This window comes from Melanerpes formicivorus, unplaced genomic scaffold, assembly GCF_026170545.1.
Source record: "Melanerpes formicivorus ecotype bairdi unplaced genomic scaffold, bMelFor1.0.p_v2 SCAF_25, whole genome shotgun sequence".
NCBI lineage: Eukaryota > Metazoa > Chordata > Aves > Piciformes > Picidae > Melanerpes > Melanerpes formicivorus.
Window position 1 is genome coordinate 11,394,308 of NW_027142377.1, and position 17,843 is coordinate 11,412,150.

The 17,843-nt window shown below is 45.1% G+C and overlaps 1 protein-coding gene across 2 annotated transcripts; it reads left to right on the forward strand.

Annotated features, from left to right (window-relative positions):
* The first annotated feature begins 612 nt into the window (after positions 1-612).
* Positions 613-17,505, forward strand: BUB1 (BUB1 mitotic checkpoint serine/threonine kinase). Of its 2 annotated transcripts, none has more exons than XM_068153345.1 (25): positions 613-648; positions 907-966; positions 1,045-1,189; positions 1,687-1,883; positions 2,550-2,590; positions 2,859-2,965; positions 3,766-3,818; positions 3,909-4,099; positions 4,985-5,145; positions 5,618-5,808; positions 6,616-6,668; positions 7,078-7,200; positions 7,913-8,005; positions 8,973-9,063; positions 9,524-9,605; positions 10,245-10,425; positions 10,842-10,920; positions 11,442-11,665; positions 12,143-12,283; positions 12,851-12,966; positions 14,758-14,919; positions 15,092-15,249; positions 15,343-15,520; positions 15,777-15,883; positions 17,227-17,505. In XM_068153345.1, exons 1-25 carry the CDS (start codon positions 632-634, stop codon positions 17,420-17,422), a joined length of 3,147 nt encoding a protein of 1,048 aa, XP_068009446.1. In that variant the 5' UTR covers positions 613-631; the 3' UTR covers positions 17,423-17,505. The 2 variants fall into 2 exon arrangements, with proteins under 2 accessions (XP_068009446.1, XP_068009447.1); XM_068153346.1 differs by having other exon boundaries at positions 4,988-5,145.
* Positions 17,506-17,843: the final 338 nt, after the last annotated feature.

The following is a 17,843-nucleotide window of genomic DNA, read 5'->3' on the forward strand; positions in this document are numbered from 1 at the left end:
AGGAAGACATTGAGGTGCTGAAGTGAGCCCACAGAAGGCATACAAAGCTGGTGAAGGGTCTAGAGCACGAATGTGAGGAGCAGCTCAGGGAACTGGGGTTCTTCAGCCTGGAAGGAAGCAGGGTTAAGAGTGACTACCTCACCCTACAAGTGCCTGGGAGGAGGCTGCAGGGAGGTGGGTGTTGGTCTTTTCTCCCTAGTACCAAGTGACCTCAAGTTGTAGCGGGGAGGTTTAGGTTGAGTACTAAAAGAAACTTCATGACTTGGAAGTGTTAGCAAGCAGTAGAATAGGCTCCCCCAGGGCATGGTTGAATCCCTGTCCCGGAGGCGTTCAAAAGACACGGCGATGTGGTGCTGAGGGACGTGGTTTCACACCAGACGTGGCAGAGTTGGATAACGGTTGGACTAGGTGATGTTAAAGGTGTTTTCGAACCGAACGGACTAGGTGACCGCCAGGCGGGCTTCCCCTCTGCAGGAAGCGTGCTGGCGGCAGCGGCTCCCGGCGCGGCGCCCGGCTCCGGGCGGCTCCAGGCGGGGCTCCCGTCCCGGCTGCTGCCAATGGGGAGGCGGCGCGGGGCCGCAGCGCGCCTGCGCGGCGGGTTTGAACCGCGCGGCCGTTGTGCGCGCGGGCCATGGAGGCAGTCAGGAGGTGAGCGGCGCCCCGGGCCCCGGCGCTGCGCTGGGGCTGCTGAGTGTGGGCAGGGGGTCGAAGCTGCCCGGGCTGCAGCTGGGGGCGAGTGTTGGGACGGGTGCCGGAGGGGGCCTGAGGCAGCGGGGAGAATAGAGGCCGTGGTCTTCCCGCCGGAGTTGTGAGGCGGTTAATGCTCCGCGGGGGCCGAAAGCGGTCAGCCCCTAGACCTGACCCTCCTGCCGCAGGCCCAGCCTGACCTGCCCCCTTGCCTTACAGGAGCTACGAGGCTCAGATACGGAACTACCAGGGGTCGGACCCGCTGGAGCCGTGGGACAGGTCAGCACCCCCCGGGCTCAGGCGCTGGCACAGCTGCTGGGGCACGGCGGGACTGTAACCCGCTCGGCTGTGTTGCAGGTACGCGCAGTGGGTGGAAGGATGTCCTTTCCTCCAGGAAAAACAGACTCACCTGGCCAGTCTCCTGCAAGAACTTGTGAAGGCCTTTATAAACGACAAGAGGTACCACCAGGATCCAAGATTTGTGAACTACTGCATTAAGTTGGTAGGTACACGCGAGTCTGGGGAGTTAAGCTGGCCTAAAACATTAAGCTTGTCCCACCGCTCTGTAGCTCTGTGCCTGCACAGAACTGTGGAAGCTCCATCCCTGGAAATCTTGCAGGTGAGGTTGGACAGAACTCTGAGCTACCTGATCTAATTGAAGATGTCCCTGCTGACTCAGGGTCAGGGTGGACTTTCAAAAGCCCCTTCCAAGCTAAACCATTCTATGATGTGTAGAATTCAGGTGTATTCCTCTTGCAGGAGTTCTGAGAGCTTTCCAGTCTTGCTGAAGGATAGCTTTCTTTTCCTTTATCATTGTTTTTAAAATGTTTAGCTTATGAGAGGCATCTTATTTACCAGCTGTCTTTGTCTTTAGGAGATAAAGCTTTCCTAGGGTAGTAACTAAGGAGTTGTTATTGGGGGTTTTGTCTGCAACTTCCTAGGTGGTTTTTGAAAGTGCTTGTGGCTTATGCATTTCTTACATATCTCTATCTCTTGCAGGCAAAGTTCATCAGTCCTCCTTGCCAGTATTTTGAATTCCTGTATGGACAGGGAATTGGTGCAAAGGCATCTAATTTCTATGTTGCGTGGGCTCAGCAGCTTCTAACTGAAAACAATGTGCAGTGTGCAGGAGCTGTCCTTCAGAGAGGGCTTCACAACCAGGCGCAACCACAAGAGAACTTGCAACAGCTGTATTGGTAATTCTGATTTGTCCTCTACTCATCGAGCTCTTTAGATAGTGTTGTGTGTTTGTCGAAGGCAGGTATAAGCTTGACAATATTCATTTGCTGTTCAATGTTTGTTTGAGTGTTTTAAAAAGCTTATTGAGAAGAAAACCAGTCAAGCAGTGCCCAGAAAGACAATCCCTTAACTGATTGCTTTCCCCTATAGTGTCTGTTAAGTTTATCCAGACTATAAAGATGCCTAGCCTGGCCTGCTTCAAGCAGCCTGTCTTGGAAATATTCTCAGTGAGCCTTATTACTTCAAAGCTCAAATAAGCTGGCCATGAGAATGACACATAGCTTTTCAAGTTAGGGACATTTGTATACTTTCCAGAGCACACTAACTGGCTGTAGCTCACCCTGTAACTGCCTGCGTTTCTCTTGGTGCTACCTGTGTGTTCCTTTTGCTGGTAAGGAAACAAACCCAGTGCTGCTTCCTATTGTAGCCTTCTTTATTTGTGTGAATGTGACTCTAACAGCTTGTGTCCATACACAGTAACAAGTGTCTTGCAATGAACCTGAGTGTTTTGGTGTTAAATGTCATGGCATGATGACTTTAGAGGGAAATCAAACCTTCCTGGGTGTGGGAGGAATGAGGGACAGGTGACTTAAAGATAATAACTGATGTTTCTTGCCATTTAGCCTTCTGCAGAGTTATGATCCTGGGAATCCTCCTTTGCAAGGTGAGGCTAAAGATATCTGCTGATGAGATGCAGCTCAGTTAGATTACTCTTACCTCAGTCAATGAGTTTTGTGACTGAAGGACATAAGTTTTCTGTAAAAACTGATTTTACTTTTATTTTTTCCTCTTTTCCTGTCCATATTTGTAATTCTTAAGGGAGGTGTATTCAAAATGAAATATTAGTTTTCTAATGCATGAAGTTAATAGAAATTCATAAATGAGAAAAACTATTTCTTCTCATTAATGCAAACCTCTTTTATCTGTCCCAGATGCTGCTGTTATAAAACCACTTCAAACCTCACATGCTGCAAATCAAATGGCTCCTCGAAAAGGTGTTTGGAGTCCTACCGACCAAGCGTCTGCTTGCAAAAATCAGGTGACTGTTAATGAGCCACTTACACATTACAGCATGCTCTTTGAGAATGAATGAAAGATAACATCAGGAAAGGAAGAGAAATTTCTGGGCTGGTCTTCACTTGGTTTCTTGTTTGGCATTCTCTGCAAATACTTGAAAGATATCTTGGATGATAGAATAGAGCTTAACGCTTACTGTGTCTGCTGCTTGTTCCCTGAGGGTGGATAACTTATCAAGGAAAGAAATTCAGTGGCTCTATTCTCTACAAACCTAGGACAGCTATAGCACTCCTGGGTTTTTTTGGAGTGCATACTACCAGTTCAGTTAGTTCCAGTGTCTTGGATAGTGGTTTCCAGGGCTACATCTGAGAGTGATTGCCCATTGGAATGGGCTGCCTGGGGAGGTGGTGGAGTCACCATCACTGGAGGTGTTCAGGAGGAGACTTGACAGGGTGCTTGGTGCCATGGGTTAGTTGTTTAGGTGGGCTGGATTGGTTGATGGGTTGGACACGGTGATCTTGAAGGTCTCTTCCAACCTGGTTTATTATTATCTATCTCTCAAAGTTCTCTGGGAGCTTGTTTGTCTTCTAAAAGTTCTCAGAGATTACAGCAAACTCCTCTATGGCTAAATCTTCAATGAATTTCCTCAGGCTCTGTTGGTTTATAGAGCTCTTTTTTTGACCCATCCTTGCTTTTTTCGTGGTCTTGTTATATCCTCAATCAGAATTAAATATTAGGGGCTTTGTTGTTACTTACCTTGTCAAAATGGGTAGTTAACTGTAATACTGGAAATCTTTTTTTGTTTCTCCCATCCTGTTTTAGGGTCCTGATTCTGCTGTTGCTCAGTCCTGTTCCTCTGGTGGAAGAGAAGAAGTGTAAGTGTTTGTGGCTTTTTTAACGTCATGCTGTGGGAAAATGAACACACTTCCAGACTACATGATTAGAACTCTGATTTTTCCTCACAGAAAGTATGTTACCTACATCTCCAAATCTGAAGTTCTTCCTAAGTCATCCTCTGCTGGTGTGGAATGTGAGCAGATTGCAATGTACAACAAAAATCTGCTTGTGTGTGAAGGATCTGAACTTTCTTTTGAGGAGCTGAGAGCCCAGAGATACTTCAAGAAATACGAGCGCCTCAGAAGACAGCAGGAATGGGGTATTCTGCTCTTTCCATCTAGCTCTCTCAGAAACATTCTTCTATTCTTGGAAAACTTTCCTGCATTTCTGGCTTTTCAACATCTCACCTGAAGCTTGAAAACTTTCTTGAAACCCAAGCTAGCATCTCTGTACAAAAATGGGGTGGGATGAGCCTTGACGATGTCAAATAACGTGATGAACAACTGACATCAGTATTTACTGCTTAAGCTCATCCCTTGAGTTCGTCTTTTCCAGCCCAGATTGTCATAGAGATTAGAGTTTCTTGGGAGGACAGTGAGCAGCTCTTTGCAGTACTGAAGTGAGCTTTGCTATCTGTAATTAAAGATGGAGATGATCTTGATTCCTGTAATAAGAGAGTATCCTTTAAACTGTCATATGATTGTCTGATGTTACACTTTGTTCCTGACCCCAGTCAATCAAAGGCATGCTGCAGCCAAGACTCTCACTCTGTCTTCACTTGGCATTCTGACTCTAGCAGTGCTGGATTAATGGTTGGGCTTGATGACCTTAAAGGTATTCCAACTCTATAGTCAGTGGTGGCATGCTTGTAGCTGGGATGGTCTTCAAGTGCAGAAAAGGCACAGTTTGGAATTAGAGGCAATACCTTTGTTAGCTGAATGATGAGATTTTGAAGGAAAAACTAGGGAGCCTTCAGATAGACAAATTAGGGAAGCAAAATCAAAATACCAGTGCTGAGGGTGTTGTGTAGCCCACACTTAAGGGATGAAGACTGAGAAGTTGGACATGTGAGAAATGACTGCACCTCCTGAACTTTTATGCCTCCAGAGTTGAATGTCATCCTATTATCCTACAGGCTGTTTGTGTTGTCTGTGTTAAGAAGCCCATCTGGATAATGGTTAACTGTTTCACTTAACATTCTCAGAAGAAGGGGAGAAAAACTCCATAAGGAAGAAAGAATCATCTGTCCTTGAACTGCAAGCCCTGGAGCAGAAGCTGAAACAGCTTACCCATATCACCAAAAGCTTGGAGACAGCTAGACTGGTACCAGCATCTGCAACATCAGCTGAATCAAATGAGGTGGTGGTAAGTAGGTGATCAATAGAAGCACTCTTTTTGAATTTAGCTCACCAAACTTAGACTGTAACTGGAGTAGATTATAAGCAAATTGGGAGGTGCACGTTGCAATGCCTGACCAGTACAGATACCTGGCATAAAATAAGTACCTGATGATATGTATTTTAATTCTAAAACCCAAAAACTTGGGTTTACTTCTCCACAACTTGGTTTGAATTGCATATAGCTCTTTTATGGATGAAAAACTATTCTAGTTGTGCAGAAATAAGAGGAAAAATGGCAATGGCTATACATGTGGGCGGGATGTCTGAGGGTAAAAGAATATCTCTCATTCCTAGAGCTGTATTCACATGTGATGCCCAGTGCAGCTCTAGAGCAGAACCAGATGGCACCTTGTCAAAATTCATATCTGCAAAATATGTGAGATCTGGTGCCAGACCAGCCTTAATCAAGTATTTTATCCACTGCTCCCTCACTGCAGTCAGGAAAGCCCCTGGAACACCAGATGGCATCAACTTCGCTGTGTGAAACAACACGTGAGAAGAATGCAGCCAAAACTCAGCTAGAGCTTGGAGAACTCCAGAAGAGTTTGTTGCACCCTCCATTCAGTAATGTTTTAGCTCAGGAAAAGGCACATCCTGACTCAGCTCTGAATTTGAGCTCTGGAGAGCGGTATGTATAAATAGGCTGACTCTGCATGCTGTTCAGTGTTTGCACTTCAGCTGCGTCTTAACGAAGAAAAATGTCTCTCTCCTCCTCATCTGAATAAAACCTGAACTAGCCCATGGAAACTCCTTAATTTACACCATTTACAGTTGTATTTCCAGTTTTTAATTCCTTTAACCCTCTGGTTTGGTTCTTACATTTAAGAGATAGTTCAGTGTAACTGAAGTAATCATCGTTGTTGCCCATGGTGTACCTGGAATAAACAGCAGGATATGCCCAGTTTATGCAGACCCCATACATTACATCTTGACTCCAAAGGTCTCCAGAGAAGAAAAGTGCTTGTATTTGTCTTCTGCACTCTTGCTTGTGTGACTTGGCTAATGTAGGGAAGAAAGTTGAGGGGCAGAAGGAGAACCTAGGTTGGCAAAGCAAGCATGGCTGAGTAGGCTGGGCCGACAAGATTAAACCCAGTTGCTATTCATTTTGGAGGCAAACTGTGTCTGAGACGAGCATTTTGTGCCTGCATTTTAACCTTTTAAAGGACTCTGCTGTCTTTCAGGTTATATCACTACTGGCAACTGTATAAGAAACTTAAGCAGCAGTGTCTAATAGCATCCTGAAGATCTCTTGTGTACTTCATTTGTGTGGCTAAAAAATTATTCATTGGGGGTGGGAGGAAGTTCACTAGTTGCTGTCTGTCTGGGATATTTCCTTTGTTCTAGGCTGGCAAAGGCCTCTTTGCTGCTTAGAGTGAAGTACTACTGAGTCCTGAACTGATGCTTTTATTTCAAGCTAATAGTCTTTTCTTTGAAGGCACTCTAACAAGACAGCTGCTGGACTGACTGCTTCTGTGGGTGTGAAAGAAGGTAATAAGCCCAGTTTTGATAAAGATTGGCACTGTGGGTATGACTGTTACTGGCATGTGGCTGCTAGCTCCAACCCTAGCTAGGCTTTTTGACTTTCTTGCCTCCGTTCCTGTGTGTTTGGACAATGTCTCCGTCCCTTCCATGGAGGCAGTCCTTGTTTCCACCTTCTGTGTAATTTGTTTTAGTTCACTATTTGCCCTTGTTGGCTTCCTGCTTGCTTGACTTTGTGGATAATGGATTATTCCTGTGATTTGATGGAGTCCTCCAAGGCCACCCAGCTGTCCAGGGTCCCACTTGCCCTTCAGGACAATCTCCCTTGGGAACCTTCCAAGCAGATCTCTGAACAAGCTAAATGTTGATAGACAATCCCATACTGCTTCAGAAATGATCTTAATGTTCTCATTTCTAGTATCTAGGGGTGGAAATTCTTCCTTTTCTCACACTACCCCAAACACCTCACTGGGAGGAGCAACGCAGGCAACGCCATTCAAAGTGCAGCCTTCACCTACAGTTCATACGAAGGAAGCATTGGGTAAGCATCAGGAATAACATCCCCATTCCTCTGGGATCTTGCCTGATATTCTCAAATGTTCTGTTTCTGAAATGAAGATCTACAACAAGCTAGTGTGGAAGGATGTTAGGAAGTTCCTAAGTCAACTGTGGTTGATGTTGAGCTTACCCTAAAGCTGAAACAAAGGGTGACTTATGCAAAAGGCCTTTGATTAAAGAATGTTTTCAGTTCTAAACACTCCTTCTTCAAAATTCCAAAAGGGAAATTGGAGTTGTGCTGTGAAGCCAGATAGCAGAGTAATAATATCCTCATGCTTTCTATACCTTTTGTGCTCTTCTGCCATGTCACAGTTTGTTAGTAAGGCTAACTGTTACCACGTGGCACACTATTGCAGCTGAATCTGTTGAAATTACAATCAGTGAGAAATTTGTGGTGTTCAGTAGTTTTCCAGATATCTGAGAAACTAAAGGAGAATTTGCTCTTTTAGGCAAACTTGAAATCTTGCCTTGGAGGGGGGGTGGGGAAAAAATCAGTAAGGCCATGGGGTCATCAAGTAGGTGTTGGCCAGGTTGGATCTTCATGTGTGTGTTCAGCTGTCTCAAGTCTTTAAATTGATTTTGGGTTACTCCATAAGTAGTGATAATAAATTGCCATTTGATTTGGCTATATGCAAGGAAAGAAGCCCTGACCTTTACTGAGGGTGACAGATTCTTGTGGGGTTTATTTCTTCTAGGATTTCTGATGGATGTATTTCAGACACCCATCTTGCCTGAGTCATCTCTTAACGAAAGTGAGGATCAGTTTGAAGTCTTCTGCAAGAACAGTGGTGAGCACTGCTTGTTTTTTCAGCCCACACTATTTCTTTTCTGGTTTAAATTTTTTTTGTTCTGTTTACCCCTCCCAGTAGTCCTCATGATTTTGAGTTCTTTGAGTAGGTATCAAGTGAAGAAACCATTTCTTTCCTGATAATGAATTCAGTTTTTTGATGGGGTCTAGATTTTGATGTACATATCTTTTAAATACCTCCAGGGATGGTGACTCCAACACTTCCCTCACCAGCCTGTTCCAGATTTGACAATCCTTTTGGGGAAGAAATTATTCCTCATGTCCAACCTTAACTTCCACAACTTCAGGCTGTTTCCTCTTGCCCTATTGCTTGTTTCTTGGGAGAACAAACTTGCCTCCACCTCACTCCAAACTCCTCTCAGGGAGTAGAGAGCAAGGAGGTCTGTCCTCTGAGCCTCCTTTTCTCCAGGCTAAACAGTTCCCTGAGCCACTCCTTGTAAGACTTGTGCTCTAGACCCTTCAGCTTTGTGGCTCTTTGGACACAAACGCCAGAAGCACTTTATTATTAGCAAGCCTACGTTTTGCTGCTCTGTAGGGATTTCTCTGGTGCTTAACCCCTGGCTTTGAGAAGGGGCACTGCTGGTACTTCATAAGAGCAAAGCTTTTTGTCTGAAAAGCTTTGTAGGTGGGGGTGTTAGTACTTGAATCTCCAGCCTATGGTGACAGTTAAGTGTCTGAAAACCAGGACAACAACAGTGAGCAGAGAGATGTTTCACAGCCAGAGGCAGCCAAGAAGGCATCTGTATTCTGGTCAGTTTTGGTTTTGAGGTGGAAAACTCTCTCTTGTTTCCAAGAGCTTATGAGAGATGATTTGAGTTGCAATTCTAGGAATGTTTCTGGTCTAGTTGGATGCAGACATGACCGTAATTTTTCTGGTTAGGGCTAAAAACATGGCTGTTCATGTGATCTTTGCTGGTTGAAAATAATATCTTCATTTATCTTTTAAGAGCCTGATGGAACTCTGAAACTTAATATCATTGCCCCTGTCACACCTGCATTTTCTATCTTTGAAGATGAGAATGACAAAGAGAACAGTAGGTAAGGAGGAGGAAAGTTCAGTGTATTAAGAATTGCGGATGGGATTGATTCTGTTCCGTGTAACTTTGCTGTGACTGTACTTGCAGTGTCAGGATTGGCTTGAATGCAGTTGCTAGCAGCTGCCTGGAAGTGGCATGAGAAAGCTGTAGCTGCTTCTCTGTGGAATTGCACAACTTCCCTATTTGGATAGTGTGCTTGATATGCTTAGTTTCCCAAACGACTGTGGGTAGCTTGTTTCCCTGAGCTACTGCAACTTCTCTAAGTATCTGCAAATAGGGTTCTTAAACAAAACAAAACAAACAAACAACAAAAAAACCACACACACACAGAAAAAAGCACACCACCACCAAACAAAGAACCCCAACCCACCAAAAAAGCCAACAAACAGCCCAGCAAATCTTTGTTGTGATGCCTGGAAAGTTTCTGGGGAAAAGCTGTTCTAAACTACCTATTTTCTCAGGATCCCCCAGCATAAAAAGAAAACAGAAGAGCTCAGAACTGCTGGAGAACGTCCCTTGACCAACTGTATAGTGACTGCAGAAGTGAGTGTTTGATCTCATGGCAAGAATTGCCCTTGAGAACAGGCTGCGTGCTTACTGAGATGTCGGAGGTGGCTGTATTTACTTTTGTTCTGTTCCCAATCCTGCAACATTCTTAGGAATGATACCTAGCTGAAGTCTAGATACCTTTTCCCACTTCTTGCCAATGAGATGAACTTTTCCAGTGGTTAATTTTTGCAACACTTCTGGGAGCTTCATAGTGGAGACCTCTTTTGCTAGAACAAATCTGGCTGCAGCTGATGTATGGATACAGCATCTGTTTGGGGGAGGAAGGACAGGAAGCATTCTAATAACCACCTAACAGTTTCAGTAGCCAAGCAGATACATGAAACTTCAGGCTGCTTGGATATATGCTGTCACTGAGTAATGAGATGGGCTTTTGCAGACTGTCACAGCATTTTTTGTTGCTGTTGTCAAGTATTTTCCTGTGGTGTTGATTATTGCCAACGTTTAGGCCCACCACAAAACTTCCCTGTGATTTCCACCGTGTTGCCATTCCCTTATCTCTCTGATGCTGTGAGTTGACACAGACGTGGCGGTAGGTTACAGGGCAGCTCTGGCAGCATAGTTCTGATGGCTTTGTTTCTAAATCTTCATACATTTATTTTTTTCCCTCTCTAGGAAGAAGCAGGGACACTGGAGTTCTTGCAGGATGATTGTACAGTGTGGAACGTCCCAAGCAATAACAAAACGTTAGCTCCCAGTCCCAACAACACCAGAGACTTCGCGCGGGCTGCCCAGCTTGTATCCACACCGTTTAATTACCTCTCGGCGCATTCCCGGCAGGCTTTGGAGGACAAAGGTGAAATAATGAGTACTTGTGCTTCAGAGCACAGCTCCCTCTCTCTGCCCTGGCTTCCAGGTTTTCCCACAGTCTTTAACGGAGGGAATAAGAGAAGGTGGCAGAGGACAAGAGAGGCTTTGGCTGGGCTGTGAACTGCTGCTCTGAACTGTGCCAAGGGGTTGTAAATAGTCCAAAAATTGAAGTCCCTTTATGTGTGCTCCTCTTTAATCTTAGAATGCACTCTCTAAAAGAATTAAGCTATTATCTTTACTTCTATGTTTTAAAATACACTTGTTTCATCCTAGCTTTTGTGATACCTGAGCAGCTTTCACAGCTGTAGTGTGACTTAACCTTTTCTGGGTAAGAATACTCTAAATATGGTTGCCTTTGGGGAAAAATAAACATTTCCTGTTGTTGCTGCTCCCTTTGTGCAGCCTGTGGAGATGACTTGCCACGAATGGATTTGGAGTTTTCTGAAGAGCTGCACAAGCAGACAAAAGCCAAGAAGCTCAGGTATGTCATGGCTTTTCAAGGCTTGAGAGTGCTGATCATATTTATGCCAGAGCAGGCAGGTTTGCTGTGCCGCTCTTGATTCAAACTTTCCAAGGCATCAAGAGCTGATATATTGGTGTCAGACTGAGTCTGGTTAGAGTACATCTCTTGCATCTCAGCACTTTGTGGGGTTAAATGAACCTGGTGGTATTGCCCCTAAAAATGCTCCTATGATTCAAGTGTTCTAACATGTTTGCATTTAAGTTAACAGCCCAGAAAGTTTTAAGGGCTGTGTGTGTAAAACTACTGATTTCTTTTCAACACTGGCCCAGCTTGTTGAATAATAACTTGAAAGTTACTAGGCTATGGGTAGCATGATCTGATCTGATCTTGTTTGCCTTTATAAAATGGACTTTTCTATTCTCACTGTTGGTTATGGCTAAAGTTGCAAGTTCAGGTATTTGAGACAGTTTTGTTTACTGAAGATGCACAAACACCACAGCAGAGCTGTCACCTAACAGTGTTTTGTTTTAAATATGCAGCCTTGTTCTTGGACATGTTGCAGAGCAAGGAGAGCTGCAAGGGAATGTCTTGAAGCAAGGAAATGGAATTCAAGGAATTGTTACAGCTCCTTCTCAAAGATTACCTGAGCAGACTGTCGTGAGCAGAACTGAGTCTTCCTCCTCTCTAGGGATGGACAAAGCTTCCCACGAGAAGCTGTCTGTAGCCGAGCATGACAGGACAGCCCAAAGCATTGGACCTGCAGGTACAAAGCATTGCCTGTGATTTTTTTGCCATCCAAGTCTGAGACCAGAGCAGGGTTATGTTCTTGCAGCAGTGCTTTAACAGCATAAAGGTAGCTGCTGTGGTGAGAGAACTGTCTTTGTGGCTCCTGAAAGGAGACTGCTGCATGGGGACAAGTGATGTAAGGCAGGACAGGCATGGGTCGTACCTGTTACATGATGCCAAAGACATTCTGAAGTACAGGAGTACTCAGGACTGCCTAAGGGTTTTCTAGTTGAGACTCAAACTCTTCAGAAATCTGTCTTTCTGGGCAGCTTTACCAGGGAAACCATAGCTATAGAGATGGAGTGTCAAAATTGAGGAATACTGAACTTTATCCTTTTTGTTGGTGAGGATTTTTGTTTTCAATTCAGTAATATTAATTCAGGTTTAAGCTTGTGTTACCCCTGTGAAATAACACTTTTCTTTAAGCTTAAATATTGCTCTTCTTCCCTTGAAGTACTTGTTGAGAACCCTTGGGATAAGGAATTGATTTGCAAACTCCTGTCAGAGCTTCCCAAACCACTCCACACCTATACCAACTACTTTGAATGGAAATCCTCTCTTCCACCCATCATACTGAAGGCTGAACTCCCACTGGGTAAGAGCTATGTCAAACATTTCACTTGAAAGCACACCTTGCATTTCTTCTGGGACCCTCTGAAGTATTTTTTCTAACTTGCAGGTTATCCAAACCTCAGATTTTGAGTCAGACCTGGAGCTGTTATTGATCTTTGGTAGCATAAGCGGTTTTAATTTGATATTTTGCACAGGGAATCTTCCTGCTCTTCCTTTCCTAATAATCTCTGACAAACCTCTCAACTTTGTATGGAGCAGCAGCCCTCTTGTGTCAAGGAAATCTGTGTGACTGTAATGCAACATAATGTTTAAGTCATACAAGTAACACTTACTTTGTAAGGAGTGCACTTTGGAATTTGATTGCTTCCAGGAGTTGGACTTAATTAGAAACACTTGAGAGTTCTCCAGGAGTGAGTTACAGCCTCCTATAGAGAGGCTGCCTAGCAAGAAGAGACTTGTAGAGGAGGACTAGCACAACGATTAGAGATAGCATATAAGCTGGTGGGTTTCTTACCTATTTGTTTTCCCTTGAGTATTGGTGCCTCTGGTAAATTTGCAAGCAGTATTTAATGTTATTAATCTCTTAAAGGTTCCAACTCATTCCATGTGGACTGCTTGGTAGGAGAGGGAGCTTTTGCCCAAGTGTATCAAGTTTCCATACTGGATGCAAGTAACCCTAGAAACAATCAGAAAGCAATATGCAAAGTAAGTAGCAGTGATTCAAAATAGTTTTCTTGAAAGTTCATTACTCTTATAATAATGACATCTACCCTGGATGGATTCTAGTAAGTGTTCTTGTTTATCACAGTGTAGTAGAGGTTGGAAGGAACCCCAAGAGATCATCAGGTCCAACCCCCCTGCCAAAGCAGGATCACTTAGGGTAGCCTGCACAGGAATGCATCCCAGGTGGGTTTTGAAAGTCTCCAGAGAAGGGGACTCCAGAACCTCTCTGGGCAGCCTGTTCCAGTGCTCCATCACCCTCACTGTAAAGAAGTCTCTCCTCATGTTGAGGTGAAATCTTCTTTGTTCAAGTTCGAACCCCTTGTTTCTTGCCTTATTATTGTGCACCACCAAAAAGAGTTTGGCCCCATCCACTTGGCAGCCACCTCTCAGATGTGAGGCAAAGTGTGTTGCTCTGTCCTCAAAGCCATGTTCAGGTTGGGTTCTGTGATGTCTGATGGCCTCCTGAACGGGAAGTTATTTATCTTGACTCAATTTAACGTTCATCTCTTCTGTAAGTGGTGGGGGGTTGTGGCAGTCTCACAGGTATCCTAAGGAGTCACAATTACAGCCAGGCTTCTTCAGCTGAACAAAGGTAGCTTCTTGTTTGAGTGGCCTTAGTCCATAGCAAATTTCAATGTCTGTAGGCTTCTGATAAAACTGGGGCCACTCTTTGTTCCAGGTATATCCCACAAGTATTCTTTGTGCAGCCAGCCTGTTTGGTGCCAGTTGGCTATCATGTTGACTGTGCTGGGTGACACCTCTCTAGGGTGCCTTCATTAATAAACACACTTGTTTTGGTAACAGCTGCAGATTGAGCAGCTCTCTCTCTGCTCTGTCCTGTTGTCTTCAGTACAGAAATGAGCAGCAGATGATAGCATGTGTTTACATGAGAGCTGATGCCAAGAGGAAAGTCTAACTGCAAGGTCAGCTTAGGCCAGAGGGTTTTACAAGGTCACACATGCCTGCATCTGCTGCTGGCTGAGGAGGCACATGTGCAGCACTGCAGTCTGGCAGAAGTGTGGTTGTGAGATATTAGTTGGCACATGTCCTTAGCCTCTCCACATCATATCTGCCTCTGGAATCTTTTTGTGGATTGCAGTATTTAACCTTCCAGCAGAAACCTTTGTTATGTAAGACCTTAACTGAGGAGCTGAGTATGAAACTGAGGAGTTTGTAAAGGTGATTTAAGGTTGTTTTGAGGATCATCTAGAAACATAGAATTGCTTTGGCTGGAAAAGACTACTAAGATCGAGTCCAACCATTGACCTGGCACTATCCTGGCCATTAAACCATCTCCCAAAGTGCCATGTCCACACATTTCTTGAACACCTCCAAAGATGGTGGCTGCACCACCTCCCTGGGCAGCCTGTTCCAAGGCTATTGCAGTAAAGAAATTTTTCCTTATCTCCAACCTAAACTCCCCTGGCCCACTTTCAGCTATTTGCTCTCATTCTATCACCTGAGACTAGAGACAACAACCCCCACCTCACTCCAGCTCCTTTCAGGGAGTTGTAGAGAGCAATGAGGTGTCCCCTCAGTCTCCTTCAGACTAAACAATTCCAGTTCCCTCAGCCTCCCCTCATAAAGCTTGTTCTCTCAGCCCTTCACCAGTTTTGTTGCAGTTCTGTGTAGCAGGGGAAGGACTCAGAAGGGTTTTCTTGTTTTGACTCCCAAAGCCTTCTCTCTGACACAAAGTGCCTGTTGCCAGCAGAAGTATCAGTGCTGCTTGAAATGCTAGTAAGTTTTCCTAACAAACCAAGTTTTTGGTTACAGGTGCAGAAACCTGCCAACCCTTGGGAATTCTACATAGCCACACAGTTGGTGGAAAGGCTTGATCCAAGTGTACACCATCTCTACATCCACTTCTATTCTGCTCACTTCTTCAGTAATGGCAGCATTTTGGTTGGTGAGCTCTACAACTATGGAACGTTGCTGGTAAGTGTCATCAATTTCTACTCTGGAACTTCTGTGTTGCCTTTGGACTGCTGTTACAGCAGAATATTCAGATGTCCTCTCTACTTGCCACTTCCTGGGCCTTCACTCTGTGTTTATCAAGAGGGACCTGTGGATAATGCCTGTGAGCTGTTTTCCTATTTTGTGTGTACAGAATGCCATCAACATTTACAAAAAGCTTCCTGAGAGAGTGATGCCTCAAGCATTTGTTATCTACTTTGCTGTAAAAATTCTTTATATGGTAGAAGAGCTCCACAGCTGCGAGATCATTCATGGTGACATCAAGCCTGACAACTTCATCCTTGGAGAAAGGCAAGTGTTTCCCTTTGCTGCCTGAGCTGCCAGCGTGTGGTGGTGTCACCGCCGTGAGATTTATGCGATTGCTTCTTTTCGTTGTGGTTGAAGGTTTCTGGACAATGATATATGTGACATAGATGGTCTCTCCCATGGCCTGACCCTCATTGACTTGGGCCAGAGTATAGACATGAAACTCTTCCCTGAAGGAACAGCATTTACTGCAAAGTGTGAAACATCTGGATTTCAGTGCATTGAAATGCTGACTCAGAGACCGTGGAACTACCAGGTAGGAGGTTGCGTGGGCAGCCTGGGTGTTTGGAGCTTACCACATGCATCTGCCATGAATAAATGGAGTCTGGAAATGTTGGACCTCTGCAGAAGAGTTGTGGCTTCAGCTTGTTGCTTTCAAGGCATAATCCTGATTTAAGAAAACATGAACCCTCCTCTTGCAGAGCTTGCCCTACTGGCTCCATGAGTGCTTCAGCTAAGTTTTAGTGATCTTAATGCCTTTTTAACAGCAATCTTCCTTCTGCCTTCTTTAGACAGACTACTTTGGCATTGCAGCAACAGTCTACTGCATGCTTTTTGGTTCCTACATGCAAGTGAAGAATGAAAATGGTGTCTGGAAGCCTGGAGGAACCTTCAGAAGGTTGGTGGTGTCAAATCTTTTCAAAACCTTGTCTAGAAAGATGTCACTAGTGCTAGCTTTGTCTGAGGTTGATTTGTCACAACTTTTGGTGTTACTTCCACTTCTTGATACCCTTAAAACTTGTGGGTGTTCAGCACGTGGGAACTGCTTCATAAAACTCACTGCCTTACAGGAAGAGTTTCAGCAGTGCATGTGGTGAGTTAACCTGAACAGACCAGAGAGTTGGATGAGCAAGTATAGAGTTTTGTCCCTGGGCAGGAGTAACCCCCTGCACCAAGTGAGGTTAGGGGTTGCCTTGTGGAATGCAGCTCTGTGGAGAAGAACCTGGGAGTGCTGGTGTGCAAGAAGTTCATGTTGCTAGCTACTAGTTACCTCATGGTCAAGAAGGCATATGGTCTGGGGTGCATGAAGAGTGTGACCAGCAGGGCAAGGAGTTTCTCCTTCCTCTCTAGCCTAGTGAGGCAACATCTGGAGCACTGGGTCCAGTTCTGGGCTCCCCAGTTCAAGGGAGACAAGGGGTTACTGGAGACAGTGCAGCAGAGGTTACAAAGATGCTGAGGGGACTGAAGCATCTCTGTGAGGAGGAAAGGCTGAGAGGCTTGGGGGTCAACAGATCAGGTTCTTTACAGAGGTGCTCAGCTGCAGGACAATGGGCACACACTGGAACCCAGGAGGTTCTATCTGAGCACAAGGAAAAAATTCTTTCCTGTGAGGGTTCCAGAGCCCTGAAACAGGCTGCCCAGAGAGCTTGTGGAGTCTCTTCTGGAGGTGATCCTGGTCTGCCTGCTGTGGACAACACTGCTTTAGCAGGGAAGTTGGACTAGGTGATCTCCAGAGGTGCTCTCCAACCCCCACCATGCTAGGGTTCTTTGATCCTCTCCTATAGTGCTGTGAGTTGTACAGCATCCTCAGCTTCTTGCTGCCTGGAAGGAGGAAATGACTGCTAACAAGGAGAAATCATAGAATCAGGATGGTTCAGATTGGGAGGGATATTTAAAGGTCATCTAGTCCAACTACCCCTGCAGTCAGCAGGGACATCCTCAACTAGATCAGGTTGCCTAGAGCCCTGTCGAGCCTTACTTTGAATATGTCCAGGGATGGGGCCTCAACTGCCTCTCTGGGTAAGCTGTTCAGTGCTCCACCACCATCATGGTGAAGAGCTTGATCCCTCTGGGTCATCAGGAGTGCACAGGAGCAGAGAGGCCACACTTGTTGCAGCAATCCCTGCACTTGCTCCAGCTTCCAACTGAGGAGGCAGCAGACAAAATAAAGGAAATAGGATTTTAACAGTTCAAAGTGAGAAGTGCTTTGGGGTTTTCTTAAGCTCTTTTGTTCCTTTGCAGGCTTGCCAATGCTGAGCTGTGGAAAGAGTTCTTTGAGAGCATGCTGAACATCCCCAGCTGCCACAGCCTGCCTTCTCTAGGAGCTCTGCGCAGAAGGCTGAAAGACCTCTTCTGCAAGTCCTATGCGAAGGAGATCAAGTTCCTTCGGAACAGGCTCGTTGTGCTGCTGCTGGAGCACAAACGCTCCTGGAAGTGAGCCTGGCTTGCACAGTTCCTCAGGACTGGTGTTTCATTGCTCTGGAGTCTTTTTATAATAAACTGGCTTTGAAATAAACATTCTTGGGGTTAACTTCAGGAAGGGTAATGCCTCCTCCTCTGCTCTTGTGGAAAATAATTGCACTGTGCTTGCCCGTTCATTTGACTCATCCAGTCTGGGAGGTGTGGGCATGCTGGAGACTAGCTAGTTGCCATACTAGTAGGTATTTCTAAGAGTAGGGGGGGAAAGGCTTTGTAAGGAGGACAGGTTTTCTGTAGGTCTCAAAAAGCCACTGCAGATAAGAAATGAGTATTTTGAAATGCTGCTTGGAGTCAGCAGCAAGACAAATGCACAGGTTAGCAGCAGCCAACAGTCTTTCATAGTCAACAGAATCTTTCAGTTTTGGGGCTCCTATCTTCAC

Bases quoted from the DNA above. Each gene is read 5' to 3' on its own strand.
- BUB1 (XM_068153345.1), top strand. The intron at 967-1,044 runs GTCAGCACCCCC...GCTGTGTTGCAG, and splicing joins CCGCTGGAGCCGTGGGACAG to GTACGCGCAGTGGGTGGAAG. The intron at 1,190-1,686 runs GTAGGTACACGC...TATCTCTTGCAG, and splicing joins TGAACTACTGCATTAAGTTG to GCAAAGTTCATCAGTCCTCC.